The following is a 17,622-nucleotide window of genomic DNA, read 5'->3' as shown; positions in this document are numbered from 1 at the left end:
GTTTCTTTAAACTTGAAAGAATTCTACAACTTTGTAAGTTATTTTTAATCAGGACAAACATAGAAAGTACAAGTTTAGAAGATTCAAAAATTTATTAAGACACTTCCAGAACAGCACGGAAAACTGCACCGCTGAACAGTGAACTCAGGGCATTTCATACCACTTCCAAAATTTGTAGATTCTTTAGGAATCATCAAGAAATAACAAGCTCGGAACAATATTCAAAACCTTATTTGATCGTGATATTGTAGATCAACATCGAGCAAAAAGTGATGTTATTGCATTGAAGCAATTATTACAACATCCTGGAATATTCGGAAATGATGTAATTAATTCTGTGAAACGGTACTTGTCGGAGATCACAATCAAAGCCAGAGACTGCATTGTATTCGATGCCACTGGTGGAACGACTTGGCGTTGTAACTTGCAACAAACGTATGGTGAAAATTATGATAGTGATCAGTAGTAATCATGAACAAAAGGTTTTCAAACATACTAGTTGCAATGAGTTCTCTAAATATCGTCCATATTGTATAGAAATCGGTCAAGGATGGATTTCATTTCTTGAATAGTCAATAAAACCTCATTTGCAACGACATTTAATTTGCTCGAAAACAACCTGAAAATATTGATCTTATTTGATACAGCTCAATCTTTTGTGCAGATAAGATCATTGAAGTCAAGCCATGGTGTTACGAAGGCGAAGAAAAAATGAAGTCACACATAAAAGGAGCATTTTGGAAGCCCTCTTCATCCTATGAAGCCTCTTCTTCCGAAAATATTTCAAGCTATACCCTATCTTCATCGTTATCATCATCATCGGAATATAGAGATGCAACTATTAGGAGTGCAAGTGGAGAGGATGACCAACTTGTTGGAGAATTTATTTATAACCCTTTTCGGAAATTATCAATGAATGAACAACGTAAACGATTACCAATATATTCCTATCGGAATTGTATACTGTATCTCGTTGAAAAATATAATGTGGTGATTGTGAGTGGAGAAACTGCAAGCGGAAAGACAACACAAATCCCCCAATATTTATTTGAAGCGGGTTGGTGTTCGAATAATCAATCTATTGTTTGCACTCAACCAAGAAGAATTTCAGCCATAGCAGCTGCTAAGAGAGTATATGAAGAAAAAAAAGCCTCTTTTTTTGAGAGTTCTGGAGCTTCCTCTTCTAGCAGCATTGGAATTTCAACTAGAAGCGGTGTCATTACTCGTGAAAATTCGTATTTGGAGCTCGGAGGACTGGTTGGATATTGTGTCCAATTTGATGCAAAGTATTCTAATTTCTCACGAATTAAATTCATGACTGATGGCATGTTGCTTCGTGAAATGATGGTCGATCCTTTGCTTAGCGATTATTCTGTGATCATGATTGATGAGGCTCATGAGAGGAGTGTCAAAACTGACTTATTGATGGGACTAATGAAGAAAGTTTTACAAAAACGACCTGAATTACGGCTTATCATTTCAAGTGCCACTTTGGATGCCGAGGATTTCTTTCAATTTTTCAACGTACCACAACTCAATTTATCTTGTTACATTGTTAGCATTGAAGGAAGGAATTTTCCTGTTGATGTATATCATGTACAGAAGCCTGTTTCAAATTATATTACTTCAAGTTTACAGTGCATATTGAATATCCATCGCAGTGAACCTGTAAATTCTGGCGACATTTTAGTTTTTCTCACAGGTCAACAAGAAATAGAGGAGCTTATTTCACTGCTTGAAGAAGAAATAGAGAGAGATGTGGAAAGTGGAGTCATGAAATCTCTGCACCCTTTACCTCTCTATGCTGGTCTCTCTATGGATGAGCAAATGAAAATATTTGATGTATCACTATCACAGGGACCAAACGCCATTCGAAAAGTAATCGTTTCAACCAATATTGCTGAAACATCCATTACAATACCTTCCATTCGATTTGTGGTTGATTGTGGATTTGTGAAAGAGAGAGTTTATGACTATAGAGCCAATCGAGATTGTCTTGTAGTGACAGAAATCAGCAAGGCGGCTGCAGAACAGAGAGCCGGTCGAGCTGGCCGTGTAAGCCAAGGCAAATGTTTCAGATTATACACAGAGGAAGATTTTTCTAATCTCAAAGAAAATACCATTCCAGAAATTCAAAAATGCAACCTCACGGAATGCCTTTTGCAAATGAAAGCAATGGGCATTGATAATTTGGTCTTGTTCGATTTTTTGTCGCCGCCTCCTTCACAGAACATGGCCAAATCTTTGGAGACGCTTTATGCTTTGGGAGCGATTGACGATGATGGCAAATTAACTCATCCTCTTGGCAAACAAATGGCAGAATTTCCAACAGATCCATTCATTTCCAAGATATTAATCCAATCGGGCTACATGAATTGCTCCTATGAAATTTTAATTATTTGTGCCATGCTGAGTGTGAAAAATGTATTCGTCACTTCGCGCAGTATTCAGGATCGCATTGAGAATGCCAAAAAAAAATTCTCAGTCATGGAAGGAGATCACCTTACAAATCTCAATATCTATCTGGCCTATCTCAACAACAAGAAATCGAGTAACTGGTGTTACGATAATTTTATTAATTACAAGGCCATGCAAAGAGCAGAACAGTTTTACCATCAATATGAAAAATTCCTTAAAAAGTTTCACATTCCAGTGCAGTCGATTATGGACTCTCCACACGATTATCCCAGTGACATTATTCGAAAGTGTCTAATTACTGGCTATTTCTCCAATGCAGCACACAGGCAGCATGACGGATCGTATAGATCCATTAAGGGTAATCAAATTTTACACATTCATCCCAACTCTGTTCTCTTCAAATATCCACCCGAGTATGTTCTATTTACTGAGCTCTTATTCACTACAAAAGTGTTTATGAGAGATGTTTCGACCATTCGACCAGAGTGGCTTGTTGAAATGTGTCCTCAACTCTATGAAAGATCTGTGGATAGAAAAGCGAGAGAGATTGAAGCCAGACTAGAAGTTGTTGCCAACACTGCTGAGGAGGAATAGAAAGGATTTTGTCACACATCCATATTTCTAGCAATGATATTCTTCACATCTCACGATCTGTCAGTCGTTGTCAATTTACTACCTGCACTAAGAAAGGGTAATAGAATGGGAAAAATTGAGCTTAGATAAGGTGTTAAATCCAAGAGATATGACGTCCATTCCTCACTTGAAGTGAACAGTTGCGATGGTCCAACCTGAGAAATTCAAACAAAACCATTATTCCAAACATAATATTTTTTCCAACCTACTTCCAAGTTTGGAGTTGAGTCGAAAATGGCCTGACAGTCGTAATGGGCCAAAACAAAACAGTTCTTTTCACAAGTTTACCACTGGTATTGATGAAACTGTTCAACAACAACAAAATGCAATCACACAACTCCTATCGATTCATCGTTCTTGCTTCTACTCTGCTGATCCTTCAGGCACTATTCTTTCAGAGTTTCATCTTTCAAATTACCAAAGTGGAAGGAGTTCTTTTGAAATTAGATTTCAAGAAGAACAAACGAGTTTGCTTCCAAGAACATTTGTATGAGAGCACTCCAGTGAAAATAATTCTGAAATTTCCTACAGATGCACCCAAATCATCACCGACCGATGTACAACAGGGAGGAGACATTCGAGATGTACAAATTCGACTATTTGGAACAGATCCAGAAAAGAACGTATACTTGGATGCCCATTACTTTTTACAGAGCTTACCAACCATCATTCAAAACGAAAAAGCATTCAAGATCATTTCACATAGTTTCAAAAGTTCTTCATCTTTATTTGGAAATTATAAAATTTGTATTGAGCAAGTATCCAATTTGAAAGATGTTGAAGCGGATGTTCATATCGATGTTGGAAAATCAGCTGAAGTAGAATTTGAGGAATTAGAGTCTGTTAAGCATGTTAAAAGTATGTTGAACATTCATGATTTAACATTATTCTCCAAACCTGACACTTTTTGGACACATGCATTGTCCACCTAAATTTGATCAATCAATGCACTAGAAATTGAAACTCTCTTGAAAAATCTGGGAAATCAAATCAACACAATTACAACGGAACAGAAATATTTCAAACACCGCGAAGAGAGATTTCGAGAAACCACAGACTCCACCTACGAAAGGTTATGGATCGTTGCAGTTTTACAATTCATCATTCTTGTCATGAGTGCATGGTGGCAACTCTCAAGTCTCAAAACTTTTTTCAAAAAACAGAAATTGATTTGATCTGCGTCAAGATGATGCGTCAAGTTCACACGTCACTTTCGTGTGAATGAATTAAAATTTTCTTTTGTGAACGATTTAACTCTAATTCTTGAAAGCAGTGTAAAATATGTTCGAATTATTGAACACAAAAATGCTCAACAAGCTCCACCTCGGATCCGACACAAATTCCGATGTTGCAAAAGAAATGATGAATTTCTTATAATTTTTTTTTTCAAATTCAAAAAAATGGCCAATCCGCCAAATCGGTTGTTTCCTCCTTCAACACCACCTCACCTCCGAGGAGGCTCCTCCTCACAGCAGCAGACAACACAACAGGCTTCATCATCTTCACCTGCAAGGTCCGTAGGCTCTTCAGCAACAATCGGAGCTCATGGATCATCAACAAATTCATCAGTAGATCCTCCACAGCATATTCCAAATGTAACTCCACAACGACCCTATGGTCTTAACTCACCTTCCGTCAATAGTAAGAAAGGTGTTCCTAATGCTGTGTTGAATTTAGTCACTTCAATATCAAATAGATTTGTGAATGAGATGGAGGAAGAGAATGATGATTTTTTCAATAACACACAAAAACAAATTAATGCTCTAAATGCCTTGTCGGCTTTTATTGAATATTATGAGGATTTGTATCAAGATAACACTGCTCATCCCCTTCTCGACTTGAGAGAAGACTTTAGTGTAGGAGCAGTACTGGAATGTGTTGCAGAGGATTTTGTTGATGAAATTACTCAACAATATTTAATGAAATACATCATGAGTCAGAGGGACAATAATTCGAACAACACAGAATTAAGTACACCTGAAAAGAGACAATTATTAGTGTCAATTTTGAGAGCTTTGGTGTCAGTGAACCCTTCCACATATGATCAGTCCCCATTATTATTGGATGAAGTAATGACATACTTCTCGAAAGAAATTAAGGAGTATTTAGGCAAAGATGAAAAAACAAACTCTTCATCAGACTTATTTGATTTTGAATTCAATTATTCTAAATATGTATATTGTCTAGGACTGATGGCATGTGTCATGAGAAGCTCAACAGATGGCACTTCCTATTATATTCAAGATGCGATTCCCCAACTTGTAATTAACAGATTTAAATCAAAGATTTCTTCTATACCTAAAAAACCAAAGAAGAAATCTCCAGATACTAACTTATTTACTCCAGATTTTTCTTATAACATTGGAAATAATTCAATACAAGAATTGGAATACCTAGAACTCAGGTTTTTGGCCTCAAATTTAAGTTTATTGGGCGAGTATTTAGAGGTCATACCTCATGTCATGCATGCTGGTGGAGGCTCTTTAATTCTGCCTCTGCTCAAGTCGAAAGACAAATTCCTCATGTCAGACGGCTTGAAAATTGCTGACTCCTTGCTTGCACATACCACCTTTGCTCAAAATTTTGTTGAAAAAGGATGTCTTGTAGCATTATTGAAACTTCCAAATATCACCTATTTGGCAGGAGGTCTATCTTTATGTCTCTCCAGTGTTGCTACATATCCAGAAATTATGGACAAGGTATGCAAAAATACAGCCGTTGCAGAAAAAATAACGGATCTGGGTCTCTCTTTTGTGAGATCTAATCATACAGAGCTGAGAAGGCATGGATGCCACTTTTTTCAAAATACATTGGCTTACTCAACCGTTGTGGCTCGATTTGATAAGGAAATGGGGTTGAATATGTTATTATGTAAGTAGTGGTGACTGTTTTTAACTACAACAGTAGATTCGTTTGCTTAATTTGCCAATTTTAAATGAAATATTTAGCTATTCTCAAGATTGTTCTTAATGAAGACATCAAAGAAGATCCCTCACTAACGAGACAGCTTATTACTGCTGCCTGTCAGGCTTTGAGATCCTATCTCCAATATCATGTCATTAATTTTGGATTCAATTTGCAAAAGAAAGCCGCAAAGAAAAAAGAAGCTAAAATACATGGATTTTCAAAATAAGAAATTCACAAATAGAGTCGCATTGGAGCCATTCAAAAAGAACATTTCCGCTCTAATGAAAGCATTTCAAGAACAGATATTTAATCCTGTTGTGAAAATTGTAAATAGTGATGGTCTATCTCCAATACTAGAAATATTTAACAAGAGTAATTACGTTTGGATGGATGATACACTTTCTTTCACAGTGTTAGAGATTTTGGAATTAATTTCTCTCTCTCCAGTTTCACACATCCCAATTGCAGAGACTGAAGTATTAAGCGGTAGATCTGGGCTTTCTTTACTGTTGGGCAGCTCTACTGTAGAGAATGAACCTCAAATTGTAGAGGCTGCTCTTCGAACGATTCATAACATGTTCTTCTCACATTCTAAAATAGTATCAGCCCTGTTACCGATAAGAAAAACCCTATTCGAATTATTCCGTAAAAACGATGGTATTCGAGTACTGCTTGACGATTTACAAAATTATGATGATCCTAGTAATATGAACCAAGTACGAAAACTTTGTTGCGGTATTTTGATAGGTCTTTCAGATGAGCCCTCAATCAATCAAATTCTCTTCAAAGTAGAACTGGGTCAATTATTGACCGACATTATGAAAGACAAGCAGCAAAATGAAGAACAGTCGGAATCATTTAATGAGTTGAAGGAGGTGGTATTGAAGCTACTAGAAAAAGTCACCGGAAGAGAATCCAAAACAGTTATTAGAGAAGCAAAAGATCACACTCTGGTTCGGTTGGAAAAGGCCAGTATTGTCGCCAACACATATATCACATACAAACAGGACGAACTCTTACAAATCATTCATGAATATTTGAAAGATAAGGGTCTTTCTAAAACAGCCGAGTCCCTACTTGCGGAAGCAAAAATCACTCCTAAAAACACAATTGTGTCTCCTTTCATTCCCAAACCAAAACCTGTACTCGATAGAATCGTTGTAAATTATTTAAGGCAGCAACATAGAGAGTGTGAGGACCCAATTTCAGTATTGCCTGAATTTTCACTCTTCCACAAACATTCTTGCCCAAAACCTGGCAACTCTTTGAAGAGCGCCAAGTGCATTACAAAACGATTGAACATGTCAAGAATTTGTCGAGAGCCTCAATATCTAGGATTTGATTTTCATAAGAAAAATCGAAAACATATTTACTCACGCCTATCGTATTCACGTCCATTAATCACCCAGTCGGATCACATCACTTCAGTTTCATTTGGTCCAGATAGTTCCAGTCTTTATTTCACAGGTGAAGAGGGTGACATTTATGTTTGTGACATAAAAAGTGGAGATGTAGATTCACACAAAATTGTGGAATATGGACCAGTTCGGGGAATTCAATTCTCAACGGATCGCCTGATTGAGCCGAAAATGTTGGCTTGGGGAGAAAATTGCAGTTACCTTTACAGTGTTTCAAATTTAACGAAACCAATTTTTGAGTTTAATGATTGCTTTGCCTCCATGTTCAGCAATGGAAATGATTTGGTAGTGACTTCAAGTTTTAACACAACACGAATCTATAACTTGGCACTACAAGAGAAAATAGCTGAACTGACAGACGCAACTGAAGAGAACAATACGGTTGCTTGCTTTAGCCCCTACGATGATTTGATTCTCACCAATGCAAGTCTTTGGGACTTTCGAATGTCTCCTAAGGCTGTTCACCGATTCGATCGTCTTTCTCAGGTCTATGTGAATGTTTTCAATCCCAACGGTTTGGAAGTGATCATTAATAGTGAAATTTGGGACTTGCGTATGTTGAAACTTCTCTCAACTTGCGCTCCTCTCCGTGATGCTAAATATGTGAAATTTAGTAGCGATAAGGAAGCCATGTTTGTGGGATACAATGATTACTCTTCAGGAAACATTCATGATATCAATTCAAACACATTCAAGATTGTCGATTCATCGTCGTATCAGCTTCTTGCTTCCCACACATTCGATAAGAACAGTACCATTGTGGATTTTGCCATTGATCCTGTGTACAACCAATTCGGACTGGTGACGAGCAATGATACGAAAAACCTTAATCATTTGAAACTTTATGAATTTGGAAAATCAAGACGAGATGCCTCCTATGACGAGGATGAAGAAGAATTTATGGATGAAGAAGAGGGCGAAGAGCACGAAGGAGAGGAAGATCAAGACGATTTATTTGACCATCCTTTATTCCATGACGATGACTACATGTCAGACGATGACGAAAGTATTATCATTTTGGATGCTGAAGATGATATTGTTATTGACGATTTTGACGAGGAAATGGATGATTTAGAAGATGAGGAGGACGATGAGGAAGATGAAGACGATGATGATGTTAGTGAACACTTGATTATTGAACTAGATGATGAGAGTGATGATGAATAACAAACTCAACGAATTCAATTCTTTAAATGGATTTATCGCCTCCATGTGTACAGTTGTCACACTTGCAAGTGACATTAAGGACTCTTTGATTCAATCAAAACACAACAGCAAGAATGACTTTTCAAACCCAGTACAAAATCCCAAAACAGACTGTTGTGACTGCCAAGGACATTTTAAGCAACACCTCTTTTATGTACATGACATTAACACCCACCATCGATTTCTATAAATGAATTGAACATGAAGATCCAAATATTTTCAGTAAAAAATTGTAAAAAATGAATAGTGAACAATTGCATCATTGTTGTCGTTATGTTGAAGGCTCTGCTCACTCCTCATCCAAACACCACAAAAGGCTGATCAGCAAATGGCCATCGTTTCTTTCATCTCTATTGATTATTGCAACACTCTTGATTTTCTTGAGCTTGTTCCGATTTCCTTCCGATCTGAATCATGATGAATTGGATCATCATCGGATCCATGAATTTAATGTCGTACGAGCTCAAGCCATACCTGGCAGTGGTGCCAATCCAATGATGGATCAAATGCCAAATGTGATGATGGATCCCAATCAACAGTACCATGTACAGGAGGTAAAATTATCCTTTTCCGTGCAAGACTTGATTGTAAATAAGAAAATTTTGGATCTTAATTTATTGTATAATATTGGACTTCCTCAACCTCCAGGAACAGTGACTGTGGGTACACCTGATAAGAACATTCAAACATCTATGATTAATTTTCTTCAGTTTTTGAATCACATGCATCGAACGGATTTGTTCCATCCCTTAACGGACTCTGAGAAATTTAATGGTAAATTCAAGGCCCTCGCTCAAAACATTATTGGCTATGTGTTGACACCTGGGAACAGCGTTGAAGATGGTATTGCGAGTGACAATGAAAGATCTCCAATTTTGAAACTTTTCAAACTTTCCCAACAAGAGCTTGATCGTATGGACTTATTGATGAATAAGACCCAGGAACAGGTATCAACACTAAGTGAAACGTTTTTGGCTCAATATGTGACACGAATGGAGCCTGTAGAATTTGAAGAAGAGGAAGAACAACAAGTGACAGTAACCTCTCACGTTAAAGCTGAGATTGAAAAATTGAAAAATTTCCTCATTCAAATAGCTCGAATCTACAAGACCCAACGAATTAATATGAGACGAATGGGTCTTGTCAAAGGTCCCAATAATGAACCTGCTCCAAACCGTGCCTTGAAATATATTGTTATTGGTTCTGGACCTGTTGGACTTTTGAGTACCATTGAAGCCTCTTTAATCCTTCCAAAAGTATATGTTATTGAGAAGAGAACTGATTTCTCTAGAGATGTCTGGTTTGATTTGTATCCAAAACCATTCAGCCAATCGGTTGAACTCCTCGAAGAATTAGGTTTTCCAAATGAGTTTCCAAACTTGGAAGCGAAATTGAATACTGTTGCAGATACGGACGGCAAGGAACGAACAACATATACCATCCGTTGTCAAATGACACAACGATTCCTTACCAAAGTGACGTTCCTTCTTGACAATGTGCAACACATATTTGGTTACCAATATATCAATCAATGCAAAACGAAACCAGGATCGAATGGCAAAAGTAGCAAATCATGGACATCAAGATGGAGTGACTTTAAGATTGAGCCCAATGCAGAATATGCTGTTGTGAATTTCCTCAAGACTAACAATAAGGATTGTTCTTCTACTCTCGATTTCATGTCCGTATCTGAGCAATTGGATCTATGCTCAAACATTGACACTGACTCATTTACCACTAAAAATGGAAAGGTGTGTGAACTAGAGAAAATTCCATTTGAAATTCTTATCGGAAGTGACGGATTGTACAGTACGGTGAGAAGTTCTCTCAACATTAGTACTCACGATATTCATTCCTTTGACGTCTCGAATACTGTTTACGCAAGAGGTCTTCCAAAACCTGCCATTCCTAAAATTACTGTGAAACCAAAACTCGAACAAGTTGCCTTAATTATTAACTTTAAGAGAGTGGGTGATAGAGATTGTCCAGATACTGCTATTGATGAAGATACTGGAGATTTTATTGATCCATGGAAGCCCAGTTTATTGTTGCCAAATGTGTGTAGTGTGTTCAAGAGATTCTATGCTGGTCATTGCCACATGCAAATTTTGTTCGACAATGAGTATGGTCAGAAAGCCATTGAAAAGTACATGACAGCAAGAAGAAAAGCTCTCAGCAAGCTATTGGAAGAGAGTGGTCACAATCATGTGAATCTCAATGCAACTGATACCAACGATCAACAAAACGCGAACAACGGAGACAACAAGTTGCGAGATCTCATCTTGAATACTGAAGCTAAAGAAATCAGAAGTGCTGCTTTTGCTGATGCCTCTCGTGATTCATCCTATGTTAATTCCGGTGCATCTCAAGAGAAAGCTGTGTCGAATTGGGAAGAAGAGGCCTTTGATTGGGAGAAAATTCTCACCATTGTGAATACAGTTCTCGCCAACAAGTATGAAACAATTGGTGCCTTCAGAAAAGCCATTGTCAACACCGATACTTTTACTGGCGACAAACAATTACAAAAACAATTTGATATGGTTCTATTAAGGGTCGTGTTACAGAAGGCTGACAATTTAACAACCACCATTGCCTTAGATAATCCATCCTCTCCATTCGCTGTCAATATTTTGAAGGGTGATAGTGTGGCGAGTGCTCACTTCCGTCTCGGAGTTGGTGTGAATAATGCATTCCTTGCTTACGGTGAACTTACTGCCTTCATTCAACAACTCTATAGCAATAACTATGCGAGTGTGACAGCACCACCTTCTCGAGAAACTCTTCAGAAACAATTATCTCAAGTTCTTTCAGATTATGAAGCCAAAGCTCAATTCAGATGGAATCGTCTAATCAATTATATGGCAACGGCCATGTACTTTGAATCATTTTGTGATACAGTCGTCTTTATTGACCCTGGCGAATACTTTGGTGTTCAAACCATTCAAGAAAAAGATTACGACAATTTAGATTATATTCCATTCGATAACTTGTTGCAAGTTCGAAGATTCTGTCAAAATCATGACAAACTTTCTGTGTGGTGGAATTAACTTGACGTGTTCTATGTTATCTTTTTGTTGCAGTGGATTCCATCGCACTCGATAACAACTTGGAACATCTGTGATGATAATTAATTAATCAAAACAAACACATTTATTCCTTCTTTGACACCATATGATAAACATTGGGTGAATAATCAATAAACAAATAATCCTTTTGGTCACCTGGTCTCGCACAATGTCTTTGATGGAATTCTGTCGAATCATTTTTCACACGAGCATCCGAGAATGACTTTCCTTGTTGTGAGGCATAAGTAGTTCCAATCAACAAGGAACCAAAAGCAGCAGCGCAGAAAGTTGCTAATTGGAAACCTCCCTTTCGGATAAAGTAGGAAGAGGTGAGAGGATTCAATTTGTGTTGAGGTGCCATTTGTTTGAGAAGAGATGAGGAACTGAGTGTTTGTTGAGACTCTTTTTTTTGATTCTTTTCGTTTGGGTGATGCTTGGTGCCATCCATTAGTGACACCTGGCAGGTGTTGCTTTATTGGTAAAATTTTCACACTTTACAAAAGCATCCGTACGATTCTTGTGTTTAAAATTTACCATTTGTAATCAAGCGTTACAAATTTGGACATATTTTTACAGTTGACTTTTACAACTTGCATTTTGGTAGAACACATTTCGCAGATGCCACCTGTCATTCCACATCCTTCTCCACGAATAAAAATGTGTGTATCATCGGTGACAAAACACACCAAACTCAGTGTCGGCATTCATGACACACATCCCGAACATTAGAAAACCTCACAACGTCTTACAAGACGTTCTTTATTCCTCTTTTCAGGAAAATTATTTAAAAAAAATGAAGTCATCCACAAGAAGCATCAGGAGAATTGTGAAAATTCGTATTTTCGGAATGATGACTCTTCTTGTCATTCTTGTGTTGGTCATGACCTTACGAGAAGAATCTGTGGTTCGGGCACTTCATGAAAAAGAATCTTCTTCATTTTCTTTTCATTTATTACATACCGATGATTTACATTCACATATTGAAGGAAATGGACCTGATTCGAGTTTGACTGATGGAAGTGTTGAGAATGGAAATAATCAAGTGATTGGACATTATGCTCGATTGTTGACATTGATTAAAAAGATGAAAAGAACTTTTTCAAATGTTTTACTGTTAGGTAAATTTTATTAGTGATTCGTGACCAATTTTACAAATTGAAACTATGATATTTAATTATTAAATTTATTAACAAAATTAAATTTCAAAAAGATGGTGGTGATTGGTTGATGGGAACCATGTTTCACACATTATCCATGTCGAGCATATTTCCAGAATTAGCTCCTCCTGAATTGGAATTTTTTAGAATTGCCGAATATGATGCAATCATTATGGGTATGTTTCAAACTTTTTCAAATTTTCACTTTTAATTTCATAAATGTGTTTTGAAAGGCAATCACGAATTTGACGTTTTTCAAGAGGGTGTTCTATCAATCATTCGCCGAATGAACTCTCAAATGGAGTCACAATCCTATGCATTACCTATTATCTCATCCAATCTCATTACAAATTTGAAAGAGTTACAGAGCTCGAGTGGAAAGTATAATTTTGAAGAATGTGAACAATTTTGGAAAGATTTCATTCGAGATCCCTATCATATTCATCCTCTAAGGAATGGTACCAATCACCATCGAGGAACATTTTTCACACCCTACGTTACGAAAACATTTAAATCTTCTGAGAATGGACCTGAATTGACTGTTGGAGTTATTGGAACCATGGGTCCAGCTGCTGCCATGACAGCCATGACTGGTCGACAACCTTGTTTCCACTATTATGGATTTAATGAGACCACCAAGAAGGTCGACATTGATTTGTATGCGACACAAATTTATAATCTTGCTCTTGATTTGAAAGCTGGAAGAAATGGATCTCCAAAATGTCAGGTGGTTGTGGTATTGTCACACTCTGGTGAGCCAGAGGACAAGGAAGTCGCAGAACTCATTGTGAAGAAACACAAATCAGAATATTCAAAGAAAGGAAATGAATGGCTTCCTCGAGTTGCGGTGGATGTACACATTTCGTCACATTCTCATAATATTTACTTTGAAAAGCTTTCATTTACGAGCAGACAGAAAGGTGACAAACATGACATTCAACATCATGTGTACATTCATCAAGCGGGTCCATATGCATCTAATTTGGGAGTTTTACAATTTGATTATCATTTCGAAACGCAACAATTAATTTTGAAGAATGAGAAAATTAAGGTTCCCAAGTCAACTATAATTTCTGACAGTGTCACAAGAGAGGACTATGAAAGAGATCACTTGGGAGATGTCAATAATCCAATTTCTCTCTTTCATACCACAGGAATTTGTTTTGATTGCATTGATAATGAAAATGTGTTGCTTCCAATTCGAATTCCAATCACCAATGAAATTCCGATGGATCAAGGATATTTGGAAATTTTACAAAATTACAAACATCTCATTAACAAGTACATTCTTGGATCAGAGTTTCCATTTACATATGAATCATTGATTGGAAGTATTGACATTTCTAAAATTACTGAAAAGACACAATTTGGAGATATTGCAGCTGATTGCATTGTTCAAGAAATGCGTCACAATCAACAAAAGATCAAGCATGTCATTTCATACTTGAAAAAGCATGTGAAAAATTACAATCCAGATTGGACTCTCTCTCAATTGTTGACGCATTCCTCTCAACATTTTCCTAAATTAGTGGTGGACAATTATCACTATCGATTCAATCACTGGCGTCTCAGGGATATTGAAAATGTTGCAAATAATCGATTCGATGTTTATTTAATTCCAACCGATGGTTTTCGAACTCATATTGTTTCACTCAAACATTGGAACGAATCTCTCATTCCATTACAATTTTCTGACATTTACAACATGCTTCCTCTCGGAAGATTGAAACACAACATTCGTGAAGGAGTATTACCAGGTGAATCCATTGAAGTATTTTATTTACCATTTCGAAGTGCAAAACGATTATTGATCTATTCTCATGTGATTGGACAAGTCATGGGATTTCATTTCCTCTCCATGTGTCGAAGTACGAATTTATCTTACAAGACACGTTGGTATGGAATTCCATTATTAGTGGAAGACAAAATCGATGCAAAAGACGAACGAGAACTTTCATGGTTTTGGCGACTCTTTCGAAAAGTGAAAAATTCACTCGCTCGATATTATGATTTTCAAGTGGATGGTTTTCCAGAAAATGAATTCCGAGATCTATATTTTGCACACTCGTCGTCTTCTCTCGTGGTTGACGATGCCTTATTGGGAATGATGATTCCTGGTTGGATGGTTAATTTCATTTCAAAAACAGCAACTTTTACAGGTGGATTTTTATCGTTGGAGATGTGTGATCGATATGGAAGAGTTCTCGTCATTCCACAAACGAATACTGGAGTGCCTGATGTGAATGTGAAAGTAAATGACAAGATGGAGAGTAAGACCTTGTATCAGACCTCGGTGAGTGCGACACCATTTTTGGATTATCAACTGGTGGCAGAGTGTTTGGCCAAATTGCGAAATGGAAAACATTAAATGATGGCAACGTTCATTATAACATTCTAAAAGAACATTTTACAAGTAGTTTTATTATTTGACAAGTCGTTAAGGTGTGACACTTCTTCTTAATTGAGTGAGTGATGTCCCATGTCAGTTGCCAAACACCAGGTACCATCTTCATCACTCCATGAAGGTTCTTGTCCTGGACGCAAACACACCAAACCTGCATGAATGGCATGAATAAACACTGTATGACCACCCATCCTCACACCAAACAAGTCGACAAATTTCTTTGCAAAACTTCTTCCCTCATTTCGGTTGCAAGTGGAACAACTTCTAAACCACCACAAGGCATTTTGATGAAAGATCTTTCTTTTAGAAAGAGATACCCAAGAAGGAGTGTCTAATACTTCTGTTGTCAATTCATCTTGCCCAATAAAAACCTTTCCTGGTGAGCCGTGGCCCCAAAATTGAACTTCTCGAATCAATTCACCACTGTCTGCGATTTGATTCAATTCTCGAACGACTTGATCCCAACTCTTTGCTCGAATGACACGATCGAATTTATTCACAGCTTCAAAAAAGGAAGAACCCACAGCCCAAGAAATTGAAGCAAATTGATCTCGTGTGGATTCATGTTCATTGGTGGAATCATAAATTAAGACAGAGAGACCTTTTTTTGGGTTAAGAACTTGTTGAGCGGTACTTAGAAGAGGGTCCATTTGAATGGTATGATCCACCAACGTTTCCACGACATTTCGACCTGTCACAATGTCTTTTACAGTGTTGATAGGAGCTGTCACTTGAGGAAATGGGTTGAGACTTTCTCTGGCTGCTTGAAAGACGTTCTTACCAGAGGCAACGTCAACAATGAATTTGATACCGAAGACCATGCTGTTGATGATTGAGATGAAATGTAGGTGTTGTTGTGTTTTCTTTTGTTTTTATGGTTGTACTTGTGCCTTCAATAAAATGGTTATAAATAATTTTGTGGACCACCGTGAACGCATAAATCGTGAATTTTAAAATGAAAAGTCCAATCGTGACGGAGTCAACTACAATCAAATTTCAATAGATATTAGTGTTTGAAATCACCTTTGTACCAATTTTTGAAGGTATTTTCAAAATAATCTTTAGCTTAATTTCTCTTGAACAAAATTGTTAATTATTTTACTCGTTAGATGATGAGCTGAATATAGATTTGTAAACTTCTGGGTTGGCATTTGCAGGAACGACAAGACCAGATGAACTCGTATCCTCTTTTTGTTTTTTCTTTTGTTTTTCCTCTTTTGATGATGACGATTTTTGTTTTCGTTTCTTGTCATTGGAAGAAGATGCTTTAAGCGCTTCCATTAATTGATTTGCAACTTCAGGTTCCGGATTCAATCTCAGTACATCTGACTCTGAATGAAAAGGTTTTTCACATAGCATACAAAACCCATCCTTTTTGGCCAAATCCAAAGCTTCTCCGTTAATGACGTGTCCACATGATTTAATAATATACACTGGAAATTGTCCTCTTATTTCCTCCTTTGTTACAGGACAAATAAATCTTGCTGTTCCACTCCTCGTTACCGATGTTTTATCAATAGTTGTTTGATCATCGGAAGGCTCATCCACATAATTTGGATTCTTCTCCAATTTAGCCTCCAATAAATCACTCAATTTTGAAATGTGTCCAATCACGGCTTCATGTTTCTTCTTTTGTTTTTTATCCACCAAACATTCCAACAAACTCGTCTTGTTATACAAATAACCGATTTTATCGACCACAATAGGCTCGGAAAGATATTCCTTGGTTAACCGACATAAATTCCAAGCCGCATAATTTACAGATTCTTTATCAGGCTTCTTCTCTTCCTTCTTTGTTTTTACAATGAGATCTCTTCTCTGAACAATAGTTCCGCCATCACAGCCCATGATGGTTTGATTGTATTTTTTTTAAAAATTAAATTAAATTCATCATGTGATGGATTGAACCTGGTTGAACCATTTTATGGATCATCATAATACTTCCGAATCCGTATAATGCATGTCCAAGATGATTCAACAAGATAACTGAAGATAAAATACTTTAGAGGTGCTAAATGCTTTCTTTGATTTTTCTTCCTGTACAAAATCATCATCATATTCTTTTTTGAAATTGGTTTGATGAATTGAAGAGATTGTCAATCCTGCAGGAATATTCTCTCTGCCATCCATCTTATATAGGAGGAACTTTTTTGGGCCAGGTCACCCTGAAAGGAAACCTGAAGACATAACCTGTCAGGTAGGTACTAGAAGAAGTCCCCACTTCCACTTCAGACTTAGACGTTTATGATTTTAGCTAAAAAGAAAAACCAACAACTACTGACTGTCTCTCACCAAATGGCTTCATCGTCCACCAACAACACATCTATTTTGATCAATCAAATACAAGATGAAACCACAACCGACATTTCCATGGAAGACGTAAAACGACTTAAACATCAGAGATATCAATTGGA

The 17,622-nt window shown here is 37.0% G+C and overlaps 9 protein-coding genes across 9 annotated transcripts; 6 read left to right on the top strand and 3 right to left on the bottom strand.

Moving 5' to 3' along the window:
• Positions 1-711: 711 nt before the first annotated feature.
• On the top strand, positions 712-3,012 carry FDP41_008820 (uncharacterized protein; the record flags this gene model as incomplete). The annotated part of the gene is made up of 1 exon (XM_044712714.1): positions 712-3,012. The coding sequence occupies one exon, from the start codon at positions 712-714 to the stop codon at positions 3,010-3,012; it is 2,301 nt and encodes a 766-aa protein (XP_044557681.1).
• Positions 3,013-3,374: 362 nt separating this feature from the next.
• On the top strand, positions 3,375-4,226 carry FDP41_008819 (uncharacterized protein; the record flags this gene model as incomplete). Its single annotated transcript, XM_044712712.1, has 2 exons — positions 3,375-3,909; positions 4,006-4,226. The coding sequence occupies 2 exons, from the start codon at positions 3,375-3,377 to the stop codon at positions 4,224-4,226; spliced, it is 756 nt and encodes a 251-aa protein (XP_044557680.1).
• Positions 4,227-4,451: 225 nt separating this feature from the next.
• On the top strand, positions 4,452-6,184 carry FDP41_008818 (uncharacterized protein; the record flags this gene model as incomplete). The annotated part of the gene is made up of 2 exons (XM_044712711.1): positions 4,452-5,922; positions 6,000-6,184. 2 exons carry the CDS (start codon positions 4,452-4,454, stop codon positions 6,182-6,184), a joined length of 1,656 nt encoding a protein of 551 aa, XP_044557679.1.
• A 55-nt stretch (positions 6,185-6,239) lies between these two features.
• Positions 6,240-8,543, top strand: FDP41_008817 (uncharacterized protein; the record flags this gene model as incomplete). The annotated part of the gene is made up of 1 exon (XM_044712710.1): positions 6,240-8,543. One exon carries the CDS (start codon positions 6,240-6,242, stop codon positions 8,541-8,543), a length of 2,304 nt encoding a protein of 767 aa, XP_044557678.1.
• Positions 8,544-8,821: 278 nt separating this feature from the next.
• Positions 8,822-11,629, top strand: FDP41_008816 (uncharacterized protein; the record flags this gene model as incomplete). Its single annotated transcript, XM_044712709.1, has 1 exon — positions 8,822-11,629. The coding sequence occupies one exon, from the start codon at positions 8,822-8,824 to the stop codon at positions 11,627-11,629; it is 2,808 nt and encodes a 935-aa protein (XP_044557677.1).
• Positions 11,630-11,732: 103 nt separating this feature from the next.
• Positions 11,733-12,095, bottom strand: FDP41_008815 (uncharacterized protein; the record flags this gene model as incomplete). The annotated part of the gene is made up of 1 exon (XM_044712708.1): positions 11,733-12,095. The coding sequence occupies one exon, from the start codon at positions 12,093-12,095 to the stop codon at positions 11,733-11,735; it is 363 nt and encodes a 120-aa protein (XP_044557676.1).
• A 345-nt stretch (positions 12,096-12,440) lies between these two features.
• On the top strand, positions 12,441-15,172 carry FDP41_008814 (uncharacterized protein; the record flags this gene model as incomplete). Its single annotated transcript, XM_044712707.1, has 3 exons — positions 12,441-12,765; positions 12,858-12,980; positions 13,038-15,172. The coding sequence occupies 3 exons, from the start codon at positions 12,441-12,443 to the stop codon at positions 15,170-15,172; spliced, it is 2,583 nt and encodes an 860-aa protein (XP_044557675.1).
• Positions 15,173-15,261: 89 nt separating this feature from the next.
• FDP41_008813 (uncharacterized protein) lies at positions 15,262-16,029 on the bottom strand (the record flags this gene model as incomplete). The annotated part of the gene is made up of 1 exon (XM_044712706.1): positions 15,262-16,029. The coding sequence occupies one exon, from the start codon at positions 16,027-16,029 to the stop codon at positions 15,262-15,264; it is 768 nt and encodes a 255-aa protein (XP_044557674.1).
• Positions 16,030-16,306: 277 nt separating this feature from the next.
• Positions 16,307-17,056, bottom strand: FDP41_008812 (uncharacterized protein; the record flags this gene model as incomplete). The annotated part of the gene is made up of 1 exon (XM_044712705.1): positions 16,307-17,056. One exon carries the CDS (start codon positions 17,054-17,056, stop codon positions 16,307-16,309), a length of 750 nt encoding a protein of 249 aa, XP_044557673.1.
• Positions 17,057-17,622: the final 566 nt, after the last annotated feature.

The sequence above is a fragment of the Naegleria fowleri genome (assembly GCF_008403515.1).
Source record: "Naegleria fowleri strain ATCC 30894 chromosome Unknown tig64, whole genome shotgun sequence".
Classification (NCBI taxonomy): Eukaryota; Heterolobosea; class Eutetramitea; order Acrasida; family Naegleriidae; genus Naegleria; species Naegleria fowleri.
Note: the sequence above shows the minus strand (reverse complement) of the source record. Positions and strands in the feature narration are given on the sequence as shown.